At 40.1% G+C, this 17,525-nt stretch overlaps 1 protein-coding gene across 3 annotated transcripts in view; it reads right to left on the bottom strand.

Moving 5' to 3' along the window:
- Positions 1-17,525, bottom strand: part of LOC131591410 (receptor-type tyrosine-protein phosphatase beta-like) — a 78,140-nt gene that overhangs the window by 15,457 nt on the left and 45,158 nt on the right. The window contains exons 22-34 of one of the 3 annotated variants that reach the window (XM_058862075.1): positions 16,746-16,852; positions 16,135-16,234; positions 14,593-14,676; positions 14,472-14,489; positions 14,286-14,367; positions 13,737-13,827; positions 12,517-12,593; positions 11,573-11,707; positions 10,386-10,508; positions 10,027-10,190; positions 8,819-8,954; positions 6,290-6,410; positions 1,462-3,452 (exon numbers count right to left, since the gene is read on the bottom strand). In XM_058862075.1, the coding sequence (XP_058718058.1) occupies positions 3,439-3,452; positions 6,290-6,410; positions 8,819-8,954; positions 10,027-10,190; positions 10,386-10,508; positions 11,573-11,707; positions 12,517-12,593; positions 13,737-13,827; positions 14,286-14,367; positions 14,472-14,489; positions 14,593-14,676; positions 16,135-16,234; positions 16,746-16,852 (1,252 nt within the window). In that variant the 3' untranslated portion in view covers positions 1,462-3,438. Of the gene's footprint in view, positions 1-1,461; positions 3,453-4,518; positions 5,279-6,289; positions 6,411-8,818; positions 8,955-10,026; positions 10,191-10,385; positions 10,509-11,572; positions 11,708-12,516; positions 12,594-13,736; positions 13,828-14,285; positions 14,368-14,471; positions 14,490-14,592; positions 14,677-16,134; positions 16,235-16,745; positions 16,853-17,525 lie in introns of those variants that run through there. The other 2 variants (XM_058862073.1, XM_058862072.1) reach the window with 2 other exon arrangements.

The following is a 17,525-nucleotide window of genomic DNA, read 5'->3' as shown; positions in this document are numbered from 1 at the left end:
GAACTCAGATAAACTTTTATATCACAAAGAAAAAAATCTCACAACTCCCTCAGCCTTTGCTACACCTCCCCTCAGCAAGCAGTTCACAGTACAAGTCAATAAATCATTCTTTCTTTTAAATAAACTTGTCTTAAACACTTCCGATGACCAATAAGGAGTAACTGAGACAGAGCATTGGCAGTAAGCATGCTACTGCCAAGCACCCTGACCCCACGAGGATGGTTATGCTAATGGTTTTTAAGAACTGTGGAGAGCAGGAGGAGAAGAAATACATTTGTTAAAAGCATGGTTCAGATCCTCGAGGGGCAGGCAGAGATGGAGCTGCAGTGTGGTGCTAATTGGTACAACTGCCTGGCAAAATGTCTCTAAAATAACAGGCACTCAAGTTCAAGACCCACTTGGTTTCAAATAACCACTGCATAACCCAGACAGAAGCTGTCTTATTAAAGGAGGGCACAAAATCAGGGAGGAGAAGAGAACAACAGTATCTTTCCACATGGGCACTAATCTGGCCAGCGGGCAACAGCACAACATCTTTTCCCCCAACAGGCTGAAGCTACTGATGAATTTAATGTTCTCTGAAAACTGTCTCAATTGAAATCAAACTCACTAATGACCTTTTCTCTGAGCACCAGGACAACAAAATCTCTAATGCAAAAACAGAAGACAAGAATGTAATTTTTTTAAATGAATGTTTTATTCATGAAGTATTTATAAAAATTTGTAACATACACTCAAATATATTTGATTTGTTGACTGTAGCTAAAAATATAAAAATATACTTAAATGCATAAATTAAATTGACAATAGTAGCACAGTTCTGTGTTCACCCAGTGTTTGTTAGGAACACAATTATAAGTAATTATATTGCATATGAGAATGGAATATGTACTGAAGATGTTTTTCAGACACTTTACTCCAGGCAGTGGCAAAGAATTTATGGCTTACCACATTTCAAAATGGTGGGGTTTTCACTATAGTGTACTGCCCTGCTCTAGAGCAATATATATTTAGCTTCTCAATGTTACTTACAGTATTTCTTTAGCTTTCAAATAAACCAAGAAACAACTAAACTGTCATGGATATTAGACTATCTGCATCACTGACACTGTTTCCCAATTCCACAGTTTTTTCTCAATTAGCTAGTCCCTAGTCTCAGTATTTCCTTACAGCCTTAAAAAAAAAAAAAAAAAATCCCAGTTTGAACCAGCTGTTGATCTGTGAGGCCACTGATAACAGACCAGTTTGCTTTGGCCATGGTGGTGCTACCAACTGGTCAGGAGTTTGATTTTGTCAGTGTGAGGGAGACAGATGAGGGCACGGGATCTACAGCAAGTTGCCCAAATACTGGGGTGAGCACTCATTTAAATTCAAAGTTACAGCATCCTGGGATTATAGGTCCCAGAGCTCACAGCTCCAGAGCCCAGATATCTGTGACAGGGCCATGAGGGAGTGGTGGTCATTCTATATTGCATTTTATTTACACAAACTGTATGTCTGAAGTATTGAAAGAAATCTGAATAAATGTTAAGCACCTGCCAAGGCACTCTTTGGACATGAAGCTGTGGTTGTGGCAGGCTGTATCTCACAGTGTCAGATGCATTTCTTTGATCTGTGGCCCTGGAGAGAGATGCTGATAGAGTGATTTGATGGCTATTGTTCTCATCCCCCTAGTCCATATATTAAATCCCAGGCTGAGGAGCACAGCTAAGTGCTCATGTACTCCTATCTATCTAGTGTTTAACTTTCTGCTTTCAAAGTCAAAGTGTAAATAACCATATACAATACATAATATAAACTTAAAGCTCACATATTTTCTTTTCTCTGTTCTAAAATTGAAAGGAAATTAATAGTATATTATAGCACAAAATAATATTTCTGGCATTTTAGGCATTATTTATTGCTAAATAACTATAGCAGCAGAGAAAAATGTATAAAGTTGCACTTTTTGACATCTTCACAGTATGCCTATTTTTCTCACTCACTTTTGTGTTCCATTAGTAACAAAAAATATCATTTATCAACTCAGCTATGGAAAATCTTTTTTTTCCTACAATCGCTAGTGGATCTTGTAGTTGTATTGCACAGATTAAAAAAATATTTATTACAATTTTTTCATTATTAAATAACTTTTAATACAAAAATTTGAATTAACCTAAAAGCCCAACCCTGCAAGTGCTTCAGAAGTGGAATGGTATTTTCTTCAGACAAGCATTCCAGTTGACTTTCATGAAAGTACTCAGGTAGCTTTGTGGACAATGCAGAGATTTGAAGGATGGGCTCCAAGTGTGCAAATCTTAGCTTATGGATCAGCAACAACACTAGCCTTGCTTTCTAACATTATTATTGGGAAACATCAAGAAAACAATTCTGAACATCATCAAGGACATTCAAAAGATGCTTTTTTCCTTAAGAGCTGTCTTTGTTCAGCACACAAGCTCCTTCACATCCATTCTTGTTACATTAACAATTTCCCATTAGTCCTGCTATTCAGCTTAGAGGCACAGTAAATATAATTACTTATACTGAGAAGTAGGTGTTGTATATTAAAAATGCTACATAGATACTTTTTAACTTTTTCTCAGTGGATTTACATTGGTTTTGTACGAGCAGAATTGGCTAGAGAGCAGAACCAGAGCAATAATATGTGTATACAGTCTCATGTGTGACCTACTTGGGCAGAAATGTAAAGCTGCTCAAGAGCACTGTGCCAGAGTGTTTAAGGTCATCTGTCATGTTATGAAGTGATGAGGAGGAAGAGGCTTATGAAGTGTGTCCATTATTAGCTGAGAGAAAAGATGAAACTACCTGTCTGCTATGCCATCGTCATTTTGGGTATGCATTTGTGAACTCTGTAGCTGCAGAGAACAAGGGAGCTGAGAATGATAAAATAAACTGCAGAATGATGTGTGTCTTTCTGAAAATGATGAACAACATGCATACAGAGCATACCAGCAGACTTTTGCCCTCAGATCATATGGTACTGAGTGAGCTCCATTTCCCTCAGCATTAAAAAATGACACGGTGATATGGAGTGTGAGGTAATTTATAGGGTACACTTGGTGTGTCTTAACTGTAATTGTACTGCTGGTAAATAACATGGTGATCTTCATCCTGCAAAAAAGAAAGGCGCACGTAACGCAGCAACAGTTTTCATGATTCCTTAAGTCCAGCAGTAATCAGCACCATCAACAATCAATCTAAAGTGGCCATGCTTGTTTATCCTTGCTTGCTAATGTAGTCATCTAGCAAAAGAAATAGCTAAAAGCAGGCATCTCCAGAAAATGTGCACATGTCTTTGTGGTTTTGCTTAGACTTTTCTCTGTGAAAACGTCTTCCACTCTCATGCTAGTTCCCTTCTTCTTCAGTTTCTGTTAAGGGTGGTGAATTTTGAGGTTTGTGGCCAAAGAGGACGTGCAGGAGGTATCAGCAGTATTTTCATTCAGAAACACCTAAAAAGATTAACCAAATTTACATGTTCTGAGAAGCTGTGACAGCTGATTTGAAGGGTGGCTTCTGAGGCATGTGAGGGTATTTGGTGAAGAAAGGATGAGATTCCAGATGGAGCACTAAGAGTGACTATTGGGCTGTTACCTTCTCTAGGAAAACTAGAGTGATGGATGTGCACAGTCTTGATGTGCCACAGGAGTTCCTCAGTTAGGCACTCAGCTATTTACTGATTCTCAGAAGGCCTTCGGAAATAATATTTTTCTCCAAAACAGAAGTGGAATTTAGGCACTTGCCTTCAGCAGTAAGGTAAGTTTTTACCACAAAAGTATGGGTAGGTATATGAAAGAAGAACTATGAAGTCCTTCCTTATTTTCACAATGGAGAGGAACTGTGTATTGTCTCTTCACTACTTTTTTTTTTTTATAAAGACAAATAATAGCTGAACAGAGTGTTCAGAACCTTGAATGAGATACCTCTTTGAAGAAGAGAGAGAGGCTGTGCATAATCCACTTGGCTGGGCAGGATACCTGGTAAGTGCTCTTTGATTATACTTCTTGCTGACCACCGCATGTTTTCAGTAATAAGCCCCTGCCTGGGGGCATGGGGGTTGGAACTACATAATCTTTACTGTCTCTTCCAACCCAAAACTTTTGATAATTCTATGATCAGGACAGCCCTGCCAGCCTACATTCCCTGATGAGCCTTTTTCCATTCCAACTGCCCCTGTGGTGGTGACATCAGGTAATATTCCAGCAGAGAATTCCTTCTATGCACACATACTGGGGCCAAACTGTCCCTTGTGAAAGCAAGTGGCATTTGAAGGATACCAAGACTTGGGGCAAAGTGCAGCTTAAGGCCAGTTGTGTAAATTGTGGGATACATCTTTGTTTCAATATGTTTGCAATCTCTGTACTTTTTTGGCTGTCATGCTACAGACAAGGAGCTATGGAACCTGCCAGACTTCACATCCTCACAGGTCTATTAACACTAATGTCTGAGGTGCTTCTTTGAACACCTTTCTTAATTAAAATATACACACATGAAAGTGCACAGACACAAGTAGTGATCTGATTCTGCTCTCTTAAACCAGTGTAAAGAAATCAGAATGTGACCTATCTCCCTCCAAAGTATGTGGTGGGAAAAAGGTCTGCTAGACTTCACTGCAGTGTTTGATATTTTTCTACTATGTCACACTAGACTGAAACAGTTGCTTCTTGTGAGGTGAACCCTGTTTTGCTTGGTTGTTAATGAGTTCTGTAAAAGGTATGCCACTGTGATATGGGTTGCTCCCATTTTCGTCCAATGAAAAGCAGTAAGTTTAAAGTGTAGAGTAGCATTGTAATTCCTATACAGGACTACTGTTCCCTTGCTTAATAGTAGCTTATTTCATCTTACAAACACTGCAATATCTTAAAAATGAGGTTCTCTGTATAGGACTTTTCCCGTGTCATGCCAATAGCGCCCCGAATGCAGCAGTCCTGTTAGCCATACAATTTAAAATAGTTTCTGTAGAACAGTTTATAAAAACTGTGATAAGAAAAAATAGTATTATCTGAAGCATAATATTAATATAAACAATATAGAAAAAAATACATATTTACACAATACCAAAATACATTTATATACATTAATATCTATTACATTTAAATTATATATCTTTAAAAAAAATCACCAGACCAATAAATTATACACAGTCTCAACCAAAAGGTCTGGCACCTTTCTGGTGCATGAAATACATATATAAAAAAACCAAAAAAACCCCTAGTTAACAAATGTGTTCACAAAAGCAGGTATCTCTAACATTCTTAGTGCCTTGAATAAACAGCATCTGAAAGCAAGGAAAACTGAGATTAGAAAAAGTAAACCAACATTGATTCAGCAGTGCTGTAAGAGGTGGTTGTGTGGCAGCAGCACTGCCCGGTGACTGATGTGACAGCTAAAGATCGGATCCCACCTCTGCTTGGACTCTCAATGTGTGGAACCTGGATATTTCAGTTCTTTGGCTTCCTCCAAGCCTGTTCTACCTGTTGATGACAACTGATTTCTACAGGCTAGATCAATAAAATTATTTGGATTTCTTGTAGTATAATCCTAATTCCTAATGTCCAAATTTGTAGAGCTACTGAGATCCTTCTTACATGACCCCAAAAACTTCTACATCCCTTAAGAATCATCTCAACCAAGGCACAAGGTCACCACTGCTCACAGCTTCTCCACACTGGTCCTCTAGCCATGGGCACAGGAGGTGAAGGGCAGTGCTAGTGCCAGGTTTGCTATTCCTGCAACTCTTATCAGCAAGAGACTGGATACAAGCTATGAAAAGGAGCCTATAAGGATGGGGAGTCTGGGGAGAAAGAAAGAGCACAGCCTAGGACACCTGTATTTTCCAGTCCAGGCAGATGGGAAGTGTCCCAAGGCTGCCTGTATTGTCAACAGCAGATGAGGGTGATGCAGACAGAAATCACATGCTGTGAATGACAGAAGAGCCCAGTGAGTGCTGTCAGTGGCCTCAGCTGCTTATGGATGGTGTAAAGACTTGTGAGGTAAAACCAATATCATGATAGGGAAAGGGGTTCAGTTCCCTTGACAGCATAGGAACCATGAAGTGTGACATAAGGAGAGCATAAAGGCAAGGTGGGAGCAGGAAGTGATGTTATAATGACTACTAATGGAGAAAATAAAGACACAACTTCAAGAATGAAAAGAGCAGAAGGAACAAATTAAGCTCCAGGAAGTAAAGGAATATCACTGGATAAGGAGAGCACAATTCCCCCTCAATTACACTGTCAGTGAGCTACTACATTTGAAACATTATACAATTTGATAAACTTGCAATTACCTCTGTGATATTCTGGATTCACATTTTCATATATTGGAAATAAGGGATTTTCCTGTTCACTGCGAAGTTTTCTGGCTCTTAACACATCTCTCACACATTGATGTAGATACACATATTGACACTGCAAAAGATTTGTTTTTAAGACACTGAGGAATTTTGTAATTTTATTTTCTGCACTGTGAAAAATCATTACAAGCTAACTCCATCACAAAATCAAGCGTGGTGTTAAGAATTAAAATATCCTTCTAAAATTAATCTCCTTTTCACACTAGTAATACAGTAAACTTTTGTGATCACCTCTCTTTAGAAATAATACCAGTAAAACATAAATGAACACAATATGTTTTGACAGATCATGACATTAGTGAAAGATTTAGCAGCTATAAAGTGCAATTACACGTGGTGCTGTGTTCGATAGATACTACTTCTGAATGCTTTGGTATAAAGTATATGTAGAAGAATTAATATGTACAGGGAAGCATGCAGAAAATACAATTTCCTGATTTTTCTTTTTGTTCTGAGAAGAAATATTTCCCACCAAATTTTATAATAACATATAAATATTTCAGACAACCATGAGAAACCAAATCTCTGAAAAAATCAGAAGAATCTCTGAAAAAACTATTGTTTTGATCCAGCATAAATTTGAAGATTTCAGACTATGCAGCAAATGACAGTCTTTTCTGAAGCATGCCTTTCATAGAATGGAGCTAAGATGACATTCACAACCAAAGTAACGAGGATCAGCATGTAATTGGCTATTGAATACTCACCAAACTGTCTTGACAGAATAAATTATTAAACTTTTGTGCTTTGCTACTCTTTGTGGTTTATGACAGGGGTTATAATAATTTTTTGATTAGTGTAACATGGTACCCAAAAGTCAGGCCAAGCATGTTTATTTATCAAGGTGTACCTTTTTAACATTATCTCGAAAACATAATTTCTCCAATAGGTACCTGTATTTTCACGCCTCACACCTTCAGCCATTGCTCTGTGTCTTTTCCTCAGTGCTCTGGCTCTGGGAAAGTGAGGATATCTGCCTTTATGCACACGTAGCTGCTCTCTCTGTGGAGCACAGCCCTGAACCCCACCCACCAATGTGATGGAAAGTTGGCCAAGCATGGACACTTTCTTTGGCAAAGACCATTTTTCACTGGAATGGTTACAGCTGCTGTAGCATGCTGCCTTTTGAGCTGATGCACAGTTTTCCCTTGCGTGTTTCCACCTGCAGTTCCTTGTCTTGAACAATGCTGAGCTAAGTCTGAAGCAGGGGCATTGTTTTGTTGCTGCTGTTTTCCTGCGATTGAATATTGTCAATCAAGTACGATGGTACTGTGGCCTTTGACTTTTGTGTGGATCTGGCTGACTTTGGGCTTAGATGTCATGTCAAGCTCATGCCAAAGGCAGGTTTTGTATCACACAACTTTAGTTGTCTATAAGTCAAATTTAGGCTCTTGAGGTACTTGCCTCTTTTCTCCAGGTAGGGAAAAAGAGCCACCCTCCTGAGATGTCTCTCTGGCTCTGCAGACTATGGATGATGGGAATGTAGGGGGATCAGTCTCTGAAGATGCCCAGAAATGGCTGGGAATCTGTCTCCCCTCCAATAGAAGGTTTTCTGCGATTAAGATATTTCCAGGAACTCCTTTGTTTTGTGTTCCCAGCTGGGCCTCTCTTTATATGCATATGAGACTTTTACATCTATCAGAAAACACTGTCACTGTCATTGGTTTCCAAATTGCAGCAAAGAACTCCATCAGTATCAAGCTACAGCAGACCCATCAAACTTGCTCTCATTCTTCTATTAATGGTTCACAGGGAAAATGTAAAAACTACCTCCACAACACACCTTTATTAAAGTAGCTCCTAAGTGTTTAGCTCCTATCAGCATAACATTATTTTCTTACTATTTTAAAAGCACAGAAAGAAACATTTACTTTTTCTGAACTTTGAGAATAAATGTAGTTGCTCTTCCATAGTATGTTAGAAGAATGCCGATCAACTTTACAAAATAATTTTAATGAAAATGACAGAGCAGCTCAATAAAACATAAACTGCATAGGCACAAGGTCATGGTGGCTAGAGTTATAAAACTGCTTACATCTAATTTTCTCTGTCCTGCATTCCTCTTTCCTATTACATCAACCTATGTGTCTGGTCTAGGTTTGTCTTCCAAACCCATCCCTGAATGACCTATCTCCACTTAAAGCTCATTTACCGGACTCGGCAGTAAAGCAACAGTGCGCTGTTAAGTGTCTGCTGCATAATGCTGCTGGAGTGATTGTGGCCCAGGGAAAATAAAAGGAGAAATCTACACGAAGAATAGCTACCACTTAAAATGATTTGGACCTTCTCTAAGAGAGCCAATGGAAAAAAACCTAAACTGAAAATTCTCACAGAACTGAAACACATCTAACTAGTATTCCACAGTGGAGTAAGCACAAAGTGCTTTGAGAGCCTTTAAGACAAGAGACTGATTATTATATACTGCAGCTGTTGTCACTGTGTAGCAGGCTATCCAAACCTTACCTCTGTCTGAACCATGTGAACACGATGAAGCCTTAGATCATGCACTGCTGCATAAATGTCAACAGTGTCCTTTGAATCCAGCTGTTGCAGAATTCGGTCCAGTGCAATGAATGTGCCAGTCCTACCAACACCAGCACTGGAAAAGAAAACAACACAAGAGATTTAAAAGCAGATGGATCAAAGCATTCACTGTCTTTATGTGATACTTTTGTAAACTTCAGATCTCCAAGGTGAGAAGCAAATTGTTCAAATGGCAACTTTGGGACTTTATAACACTTTATAATGGAATTTATTTAGGAAGGAGGAAAGGATAGTAATGTAGAGGTATCTCTGCTGCTGCCTGCACTGCTTTCTGCTTTGGATTAACCCAGTCATTGAGATACACTGAAAGACCGCACCTGACTCTGACTTTGAAACCTCTTCCCTCCAGGGATGCAGCTGTGGGACACAGTAGACATCTGACATGCTGCAGCACATGCTGTACAGGCAGACATAGGCAGGGTCATGTAAGATACAAGCCTCAGCCCATACAACCAGGTACCACCATTGAACATACGGCTCTATCAGAAGACACAGCACCACCACACTCTCTCTCTCTGTAGCCCTATACTCTGCTGCAACTAGCGAATCTGTTGATCTGAGGCAGTTCAGTTTTACCATTTTTTATGCGAGTGTAGGGGTGGACCACAGAACTGAGGGAAAATTGCAGCCCAGCGACTGCCAGAGATGGAAAAAGAAGAAAAGCATGAAAAGGCAGTAAGAAAATGGAGTCTCAGTCAGAATGGGGGAAGGATGGATGTCAGCTAGTCTCAACATCCACATGTAGCCAGATTTACCCTGGGTATATCTTATCTTTTAAAACACCCCTTTGTGATTCAAATGTATGGCCACAACAGCAGCACATGGGCAATTTGAGAAAGCAAAAGCTTATGAGCAGCGGCAGCTGCTGACACTTTTGTGCTCCCCAGTGGAACCACAGAGACACCATGCTTCTCTAAGAATAATTTTCGAGGCATCTCGAAAGGGTGAGGTTGTGGGTGAATGCATTTGCTTTGGGAATATTGCTCTGATGTATCTGGGAACTTAAGACCATCAGCTGTCTCTCAGATTCTGTGGCTGCCCATAGTCTAACAAGGATGAAGATTTGGAATCATCCCAAGGGTAGGCACAAGGGCTCTGTGTCACTGACCTTTTGCTGTTGCACATACCTGCAGTGTACAATACTTGGTCCTGTGTCTGGGGTCCTGTTGATATAATCTCTAACGGTTCTGACAAACTGAATCAGGGACTGGGTGGTCTCTGGCACACCATGATCTGGCCATACAGTGTAGTGGAAGTGACGAATGAGCCTTGTTGAGTCAAGCTGCTCTTCCTGTTGGGATTCAAAAGTGTGGGTCATGAGGACAAGAGAGAAAGGGTCACATAGAACAGGTACCTTCAGAGAAAATGCTTTATCTTCCACCAGAGGGGAGCCAGGCATGATGGAACTGTGGTATGGCAGAATAAACCTTCCTAATTTAGCCTTGTTTAAGCCAATTAATCAGGAAAAAAAAAGAAGTTAACATACACTGCAGATTTTAAACTCTCGAATTGTCCATTCTGGGAGCACTGATTCAGACAGCATCTCAACAATCAGGTCTCCATAGTATAAGGAATCCTGGTCATGGGGCCAGTATTGATCACACTTTACCTGCAGGGACACAAGGAAAGACAGATTTAAGAGTTTGAAACAGCTATAAACAATGCCTCCACCCTACACTGGCAGAAGCAGACTTCAGACATCTTGTGCCTGAGGATGAAGGAAGAAAGGCAGCAGCTGAATTCAGAGAGAGATGCCACTCTCTGCCATGTCAATAAACAGGGTCTGGCATAGAAACAGGTTAGCATGGGCATGAGAAGTAGAAGTTCTCATAATTCATTTGTGATGGGGGGAATGGGAAGCATTTCACTGATGCCCTCTTCTAGGGCATATTTTCTGTGCTAACTCTTCTCAAATCTCTGCTTGGATGGCAGCTATGCCTCCAGTGCCCCTTCTTCACCTCTTGCTGAAACATGGCAGTAGGGTCTCACATGGAACCAGTGATACGCAGAAGGACATAGATCCTATTCTGTGGTGGCCTTCACCCTCCCCTCAGGAAGAAATGGTAAGCTGAAAGGAGCTGACCCTACATGTGCCACTAGAGGATCACTACTTCAAGTTTGTTTAATCTTACAGATCTAGTCACTGTCTTACAAAGGACACATGATGTAGTCATTCCTGGGGAGGTATACTACACCTGCACTCAGTAAGACTGTTACGTGCATGAGCGGTGTCTTTGATAACTACATCAGAGCTTATATATCAGAGATAATCTGATGTATTTACTGATCAACATTTGCTCTCCAGAGCTTATATTTTAAGTAGAAGTTGATCAGAATTGATGTGATAAAACAGGCACTTTTTGTTGGTGGTTGTCCTGCTGCATGCTGAAGAGAATTGTCTAGTGAACAAAGTCCTGGATTAGAGACCAGAAGCACTGAGCTCTGCTCCTAATTCTAGCCTTGACATGCTGCATGATCTTGACACAGTCTATGTATTCTTACTTCACAGTTTTAATCTGTCTCCAGTCTTTATATTATACCTTTTCTTCACCTTTTCAGGTGCTGTGTACCTCCTTGACTGGGCTCCTCTTGGCTTTAGTGTGATACAAGTAAGAAGCAAAAACTTTTAATAAATGTTAAAACAGACAATAACAACGAAGAGTCACTGCTTACCCGGCCCTTCTCAACACACTGGGTTACCATGACAATATTGTGAACATTTTGCTCCCATGCCATCTTCCAGAACTCATCTTTGGTTCCAGGCAAAGGGCCCTGAGTTGCTATGTATTCCCTGCGGAAATTATTGCCCTGCAAATAAAGAGAACTCCATTACTTTCCAAAAAGACAGAAAAAAATATCTTCTAACAACTGAGCAAGCCTTAGGGTTGCAGCCAGGGCTCTGCAGCAACCCTTGCTGGGACAATAGTTTTGAAAGCTAAATTGCTGCCTTGGACCTGGAAGCAAATGACTGATTGGAACACAGAGAAGGAAGAGACTGTGGCAGTATATCTAAATACTGTTCCTTTTGTGACAGTCAAAGCTTTCCATTGTTCTTTTGTGTTCAGCACAGTCTCAAGCAATTTTAAAACTGCTAGAGGTTTTTGTTTTATTTATTGCTTTTAATAAATTAACTGAATTCTGGCTTGAAATCTGGGTTGCTAAAGCCATCGCTATTATCAATCATAACTCTTTGGCAAAGGGCAATATTTTAATTTCAGCCAGTTCTATCGCCCTGCAAGGTGCCAGTGCTGTCAGCATGAACTACAGCTCCATGGTGAGGATGCCACCTGCAGTGACAGCTACAGTTGTTGTGGACACTGTATAAAATCAGCGACCTTTAAAAATATGTCCTTGGCCAATTAGATTTGCTATCTTACATAACTACAGCAATGCAAGAAAGTGTCCTTATGTGCTGGGTAAATCACCCACAGTTAACTTAATGGTAGTCAGACACAGTCTTGCAGCACACCCACAAAATGAGTTCTCAGCTTTTAAGCTCAAGTGGATCAAGGAAGGGGAATAAGAGCCTTAACTATCCACCTTTATATTCAGTTTTAGATGAAGGAAAAATGACCACTGAAAGAAGGACTGTAAAACACCACCCTTGTGTCACTTACTGGTATGTAGCTTGCATTAATGTAGTCTGAGCAAGGGTCATCATCCACATTGGAAAGCTTCACTCTTGATGTATCATCTAGTAAGAAATTGATTACAAGAGGCTTAGGGCTAGGTCTTGATTTTCAGTCTGTCTTGGCACTTACAGAAATGCATTTGTGAAAGGACTGCCAGCACTATTACAAGATTTTATATGAAGAGCTAATTTATAAGGAGTAACTGCTGGTTTCACTGCCTCTTTAATCTGTGAGTGCTATGGAGTGTTCCAGAGAATAGGAGATAGATGGGTAAGAAGGAAGCAGTAAATATACCGAATTTCCTCTGCTGAGTTGCACAGAATTTGTTACGACAACAAAAGGGCCAAAATAGCATTGATCCTAACAGCAGTGTGCTGTACTGGAAAGCAGCACGCAGCTCTGCCCTTGAAAGAACAGTTGCACTTCAGTGATATTCTGAGCTAATGCTGAGCAGGCCACACATCTTCTGTAGGTGAAGGGCCCTTTGTACAGAGACACATAGAGCGTGAGCTGCCAGGACACTGATTCCTGAGATAATGCCATGTTGGATCTCAGTCAGGTATCATGGCTGGCATGAGCAGGTAGGACACACCAGAGGCTGCGCTGTAAGCACATGCCACATCCATTAGCAGGGATGTGGAGCAGTGAGTTATGTGGTGTTCCTCCTCAATGTTCTACCTCCAAAATGACAGATAGGAAATTAAAGGGGGAATCTCTCAACAGCAGACAGGTCTTGCCTGAGAAGAACAGGGTTAACTTAACATGTGTCTTACCATTCAGAATCACGCTAGGTCTACATTGTATAATAGGTTTGCAAAATACTCTGAAGAACAAAGATTTGGCAAGGATGTCAAAGACCACTTAATGGATGATAAAAACCTGTATGCAAAAAACCCTACTGTTATTTCTACTATCCTTGTTATCAGCAGTGACTGAATGCCCCTAATAGCTGGAGCATTTTCTCCCTGGACTGAGTGTTAGTCATTACACCTCTAGTGTGAAATTAAATTACTGGTCTGTGTGAAGCCATTCAGGGCCATGCATCATCTGCCTCCTAGCACAAGAACCTGAGCTGGCAGAGATATTTCATCTTGGATGGAGAGGAGGGAAGGGATTGGCTGCACACTTTTCCACTAGGCTTGCTGAAAAAAAAGTGAAAAATAGCTGGTGCGATGCAGTATTACACAACCAAAGTTAAAACTCACAGGGCAATATATTATTGTATCGATTTTTCCCTCTGTTCTCTGGCAGAAGTGCTATGTCGCATGTCTGGTTTCGACCCACATCTTTCAAGTCCTACAAAAAAGGAATAGGAATAAAATGTGAGGTGAAAATAATTAAAGGACAAGACAACACAAAGGGAAATAGTGCTCATCAGCTCTCAAAGGCTATGGACAGAAAACAGTTTTTTTTTTTAAAAAAAACCACCTGAAATTACATAGGTGATCATATTATTTTAAAGCAAGTGCATGCCTGGCAGGTACTTTCTATAATTTATCACACAGATGTGCCATACAAACAAATGCTCCTGATCTCAGCCAGACAGATATCAGGCAGAGGCTGCCAACCAGAAGATGACAAATGAAGAGCTGGTTTCTTCACATAGCCAAGTGGAGTTCAAGTGAAATGCTCCACCTTATTTGGATTTGTGTGAATAAGACAAAAAAATGCAGGTCTTTCTAATACATTAACCAGTTGATTCAGTCAGCCCGACCCTTCACAAGGCAAGTCCTTTGCCTAGGTTAGGATCCCACCTCATACTCCTTGGACAGAAGGTAGTTGGAGTCTGCTTGAAGTTTGGTGAAGTGTGCTTCAAAGTGACTGACTTTGATCGGACTGAAATATTCAACAGGAGGAAGAAAATCACAGGATGAATCACAGTCATAATTTATCCAGTTCACTACCAAGATGTTTTTTAGGTATTAATTTTTTCTTTTTACCTGGAAGTTTTCCGGTACCTGGAAATTATTTCAAAAGAAAAAGAAACAGTTCATCAGTAAGTGATCAGATGGGTCTGTTCAACCATAATGCCATGTTAAAAAATCAAACTTTTTACATTACCCTTTTTGCCCCAAGTTCAAATGGACTGACAGTGGCCTGTCTCTGCGAATGTTCAGCCTTGCTGTAGGTCTCTCATGGCCATTGCTGGAACAGAAAGGAAGGTATTCTGTTATATCATTAAGTTTTGAAACTGGTAAGAGTTGGCAATGACATAACTTATACTTTCTTAAATTTCTGTTTTTCCAGTTTACCATTTTCCAGTGTGTTTAGATTTTTGGCTCTGATCCTGTGACATTGCTCTTAGCTGAGGCACAGAGTTTTCTTGTATTTTAGCTTGGCAACAGTGATGTGGAGTGTATGCATGACACATGTAGTAAGACATTTTTCTTGTTCTGAAACACTTGCAGCCAAGTCCATCATTAAGGAGTGTGCCCTATACTAAGATGGAGCCTGAATTGGTTGATTCTCTACATGTAGAGGAATATATAGGCAGATTTTCAGAGGTGTAAAAGATCTACAGCTTCCAGCACATCCACTCTGCAGACCAGGCCTCTAGCAGATGCCCACGTTCACTGCCGGAGTAAGTAGCACAACCACAGCAGGCTTTGGTTGAGCCACAGAAGTGGTACTTACTCCACACAGCTTTTGCTGCCTTCTCCTCCTTCAAGACACCTCCCTTAGAGAACACTTTCTCTTTATGTCTGATGTGGGAAAACCATACCAGTACTATTGCCATCCTGCTAGGTATATAACTTACAAAAAGAAACCACATTCTATAATGAAATTTATCCATTTTGGCTAAAAACTATGTCAGAAAATAATTTTTTTTCAATCTGAAATTCTGGCATATGAAAATTCACAAACATATCAACTTAATTTTGTATCAGTAAAAGAAGGGAATTTCAGACTTGCAGTGTTTCCCATGGACTGGGAATGTTGAGCTCTTTTTTCTAATTTCAGAAACTACAAAGAATTTCACATCTCTCAGTCATGCAAAATAGTTTAAACGGATCAAGATTTTTTCATCTGAGATACAGTATTTCATTTTTTTTAAATATGTAGGTTCACAATTTAAGATTCATCTATAATGTGAAATAGACAACTATAACTGACAAAAAATGAGAAGCAAAGTTTGAGCTAGTCTTTTGGACACTGAGGTAATGTCACATCTCAGTATTTTTTAATTGAAATGATAAAGTCTAAATGAACAGTTTTAAAAGCTTCCTCTACAATGCAGATGCAAGTAATCTGAAACACTTCATTTTTTGACAAAAGACATTTTTTCCCAGAAGATAAAAGTTTGAATAATAAACCATTTTTTATTCAGAACTATCCAGACTCCTATTGAAAACTTAAAATTTACAAGGATCCTTTATGACATAATTCTGACACCATTTGAAATAAGTATATATAAATTTCTTAATATGCAAGTCATTAGTTGTATACTTAGTGTGTACAGAATTTGAGGGACACAGATTTTAGCTGTTGAACAATTCAGTGCATCCATCCAATTTCTACCTATGTCTAATCAATTGTATTACTTAAATGAATATAATTTGACATTACTTCAATAACAGAGACTGATAAAGGGAGTCAGCTTACCCAACTTTTTGTCTGCAGACAAATAAAGCAGTAACAGCCACCAACATCACAATCAGAAACAAGCCAGCACTCACACCTTCAATAACTCCAAAGAGAGGCTCTAGAAACAAAACAGTGTATTTACGTATCTTGAGGAAAGAATCAGAAGCATCAGAGAATCAGTAACTTTCAGGGGATCTGTTATTATCAGCTGAACACAATGGCTAAATACAAGGAAACGTAAGCCATTAAAACACTTAGCTAAAACCTGGCCTTGATTTTCTGTCCTCATTTTTTCAAGCCCTTAAGCAATTTTTTTCACTCCCAACCACAGTAAAAGAAAGCACAACTCCATTATACGGGACTGGTTCCCTTGCAGTTAGAAGCTTTTTTGGTGATAGCCTCACTGAGTATTTTTCCTTTTCTCTACTTTCAGCAGCTCTGTCAAGCAGTCCCCTGAATTTTCCAGTAAAGGTAGATAAGCCAAGGCTCCAGCTTCCTCTCAGAGCAGCCCTCAGGACATGCACAATAAGCTTTGTTCCACTTGTTACAAATAGTTCTAGATGCCAGAGTATTCTCAGGCACAATATATAATCACATGGCACAGTCACTGATAACAGCCTGAAACTAACCTGCCTCTGTAGTGATCGGTAAAGAGAAGAAGGTGTCTGCAAAGAGCGGTTTAGGAAGTTCCCTTGGGTCTTCACTGAAAAGCTGAGTAAAAGCTCGTATGCTGATTCTAAAAGAAACAGTAAAAAAATGGCTCATCAGATGTTCAGAACCAACAGCAGAAAAGTAAAAACTCATTTGCTCCTTTGAGACATCTAAAACCTTTCCCCTGACCACAGATAATTCTTAATACTGACACCTGAGTTCATCAGTCTTCTACTTAATTAATAATACTGATCCCTGAGTTAAACATGGGGGAGCCCAGCTAGTACAGGTGGAGGGCTCTGAGGTACCCTGGCAGAGGTAGCAGATGGGGCTCTTGCTGCTGGCACACACAGCCTGACCATATCTGAAGGCAGGACTAGCAGAAGCTGCAGAGGAAAGAGGACTCAGAAACGCTTCTCAGTGGGGACATATTTTCCCTTCACTTGGCTGGGCACAGCTGTGCTAATAGATAAGTGTCATAGTCTCTTTGTTCTCCTGGTAATGCAGTATTTCCCAGACTGAAGTTTAGGAAAATGTGCCCTCATGAGAGCAGACTATAGAGGGCAGTCACTGCTTTAATGATGATGAAGAAGCTGAGGCACAATGGGCATTCCTTGGCACGTGCCTTTTGTCCATGTGCCTTTTCAGTGAGCAGCTTGCAGATCTCTTGGGACAGTGCTTGCCTGGGTGGGGGTGGTGGGAGGGGTGTCACTGAGCCACACTGGAGCTAACGTTTGGTCTCACAGCCAGTGTAACTG

The sequence above is a fragment of the Poecile atricapillus genome, chromosome W (assembly GCF_030490865.1).
Source record: "Poecile atricapillus isolate bPoeAtr1 chromosome W, bPoeAtr1.hap1, whole genome shotgun sequence".
NCBI lineage: Eukaryota > Metazoa > Chordata > Aves > Passeriformes > Paridae > Poecile > Poecile atricapillus.
The sequence above is the reverse complement of the archived record's forward strand: the minus strand, read 5'-3'. Positions and strand labels throughout refer to the sequence as shown.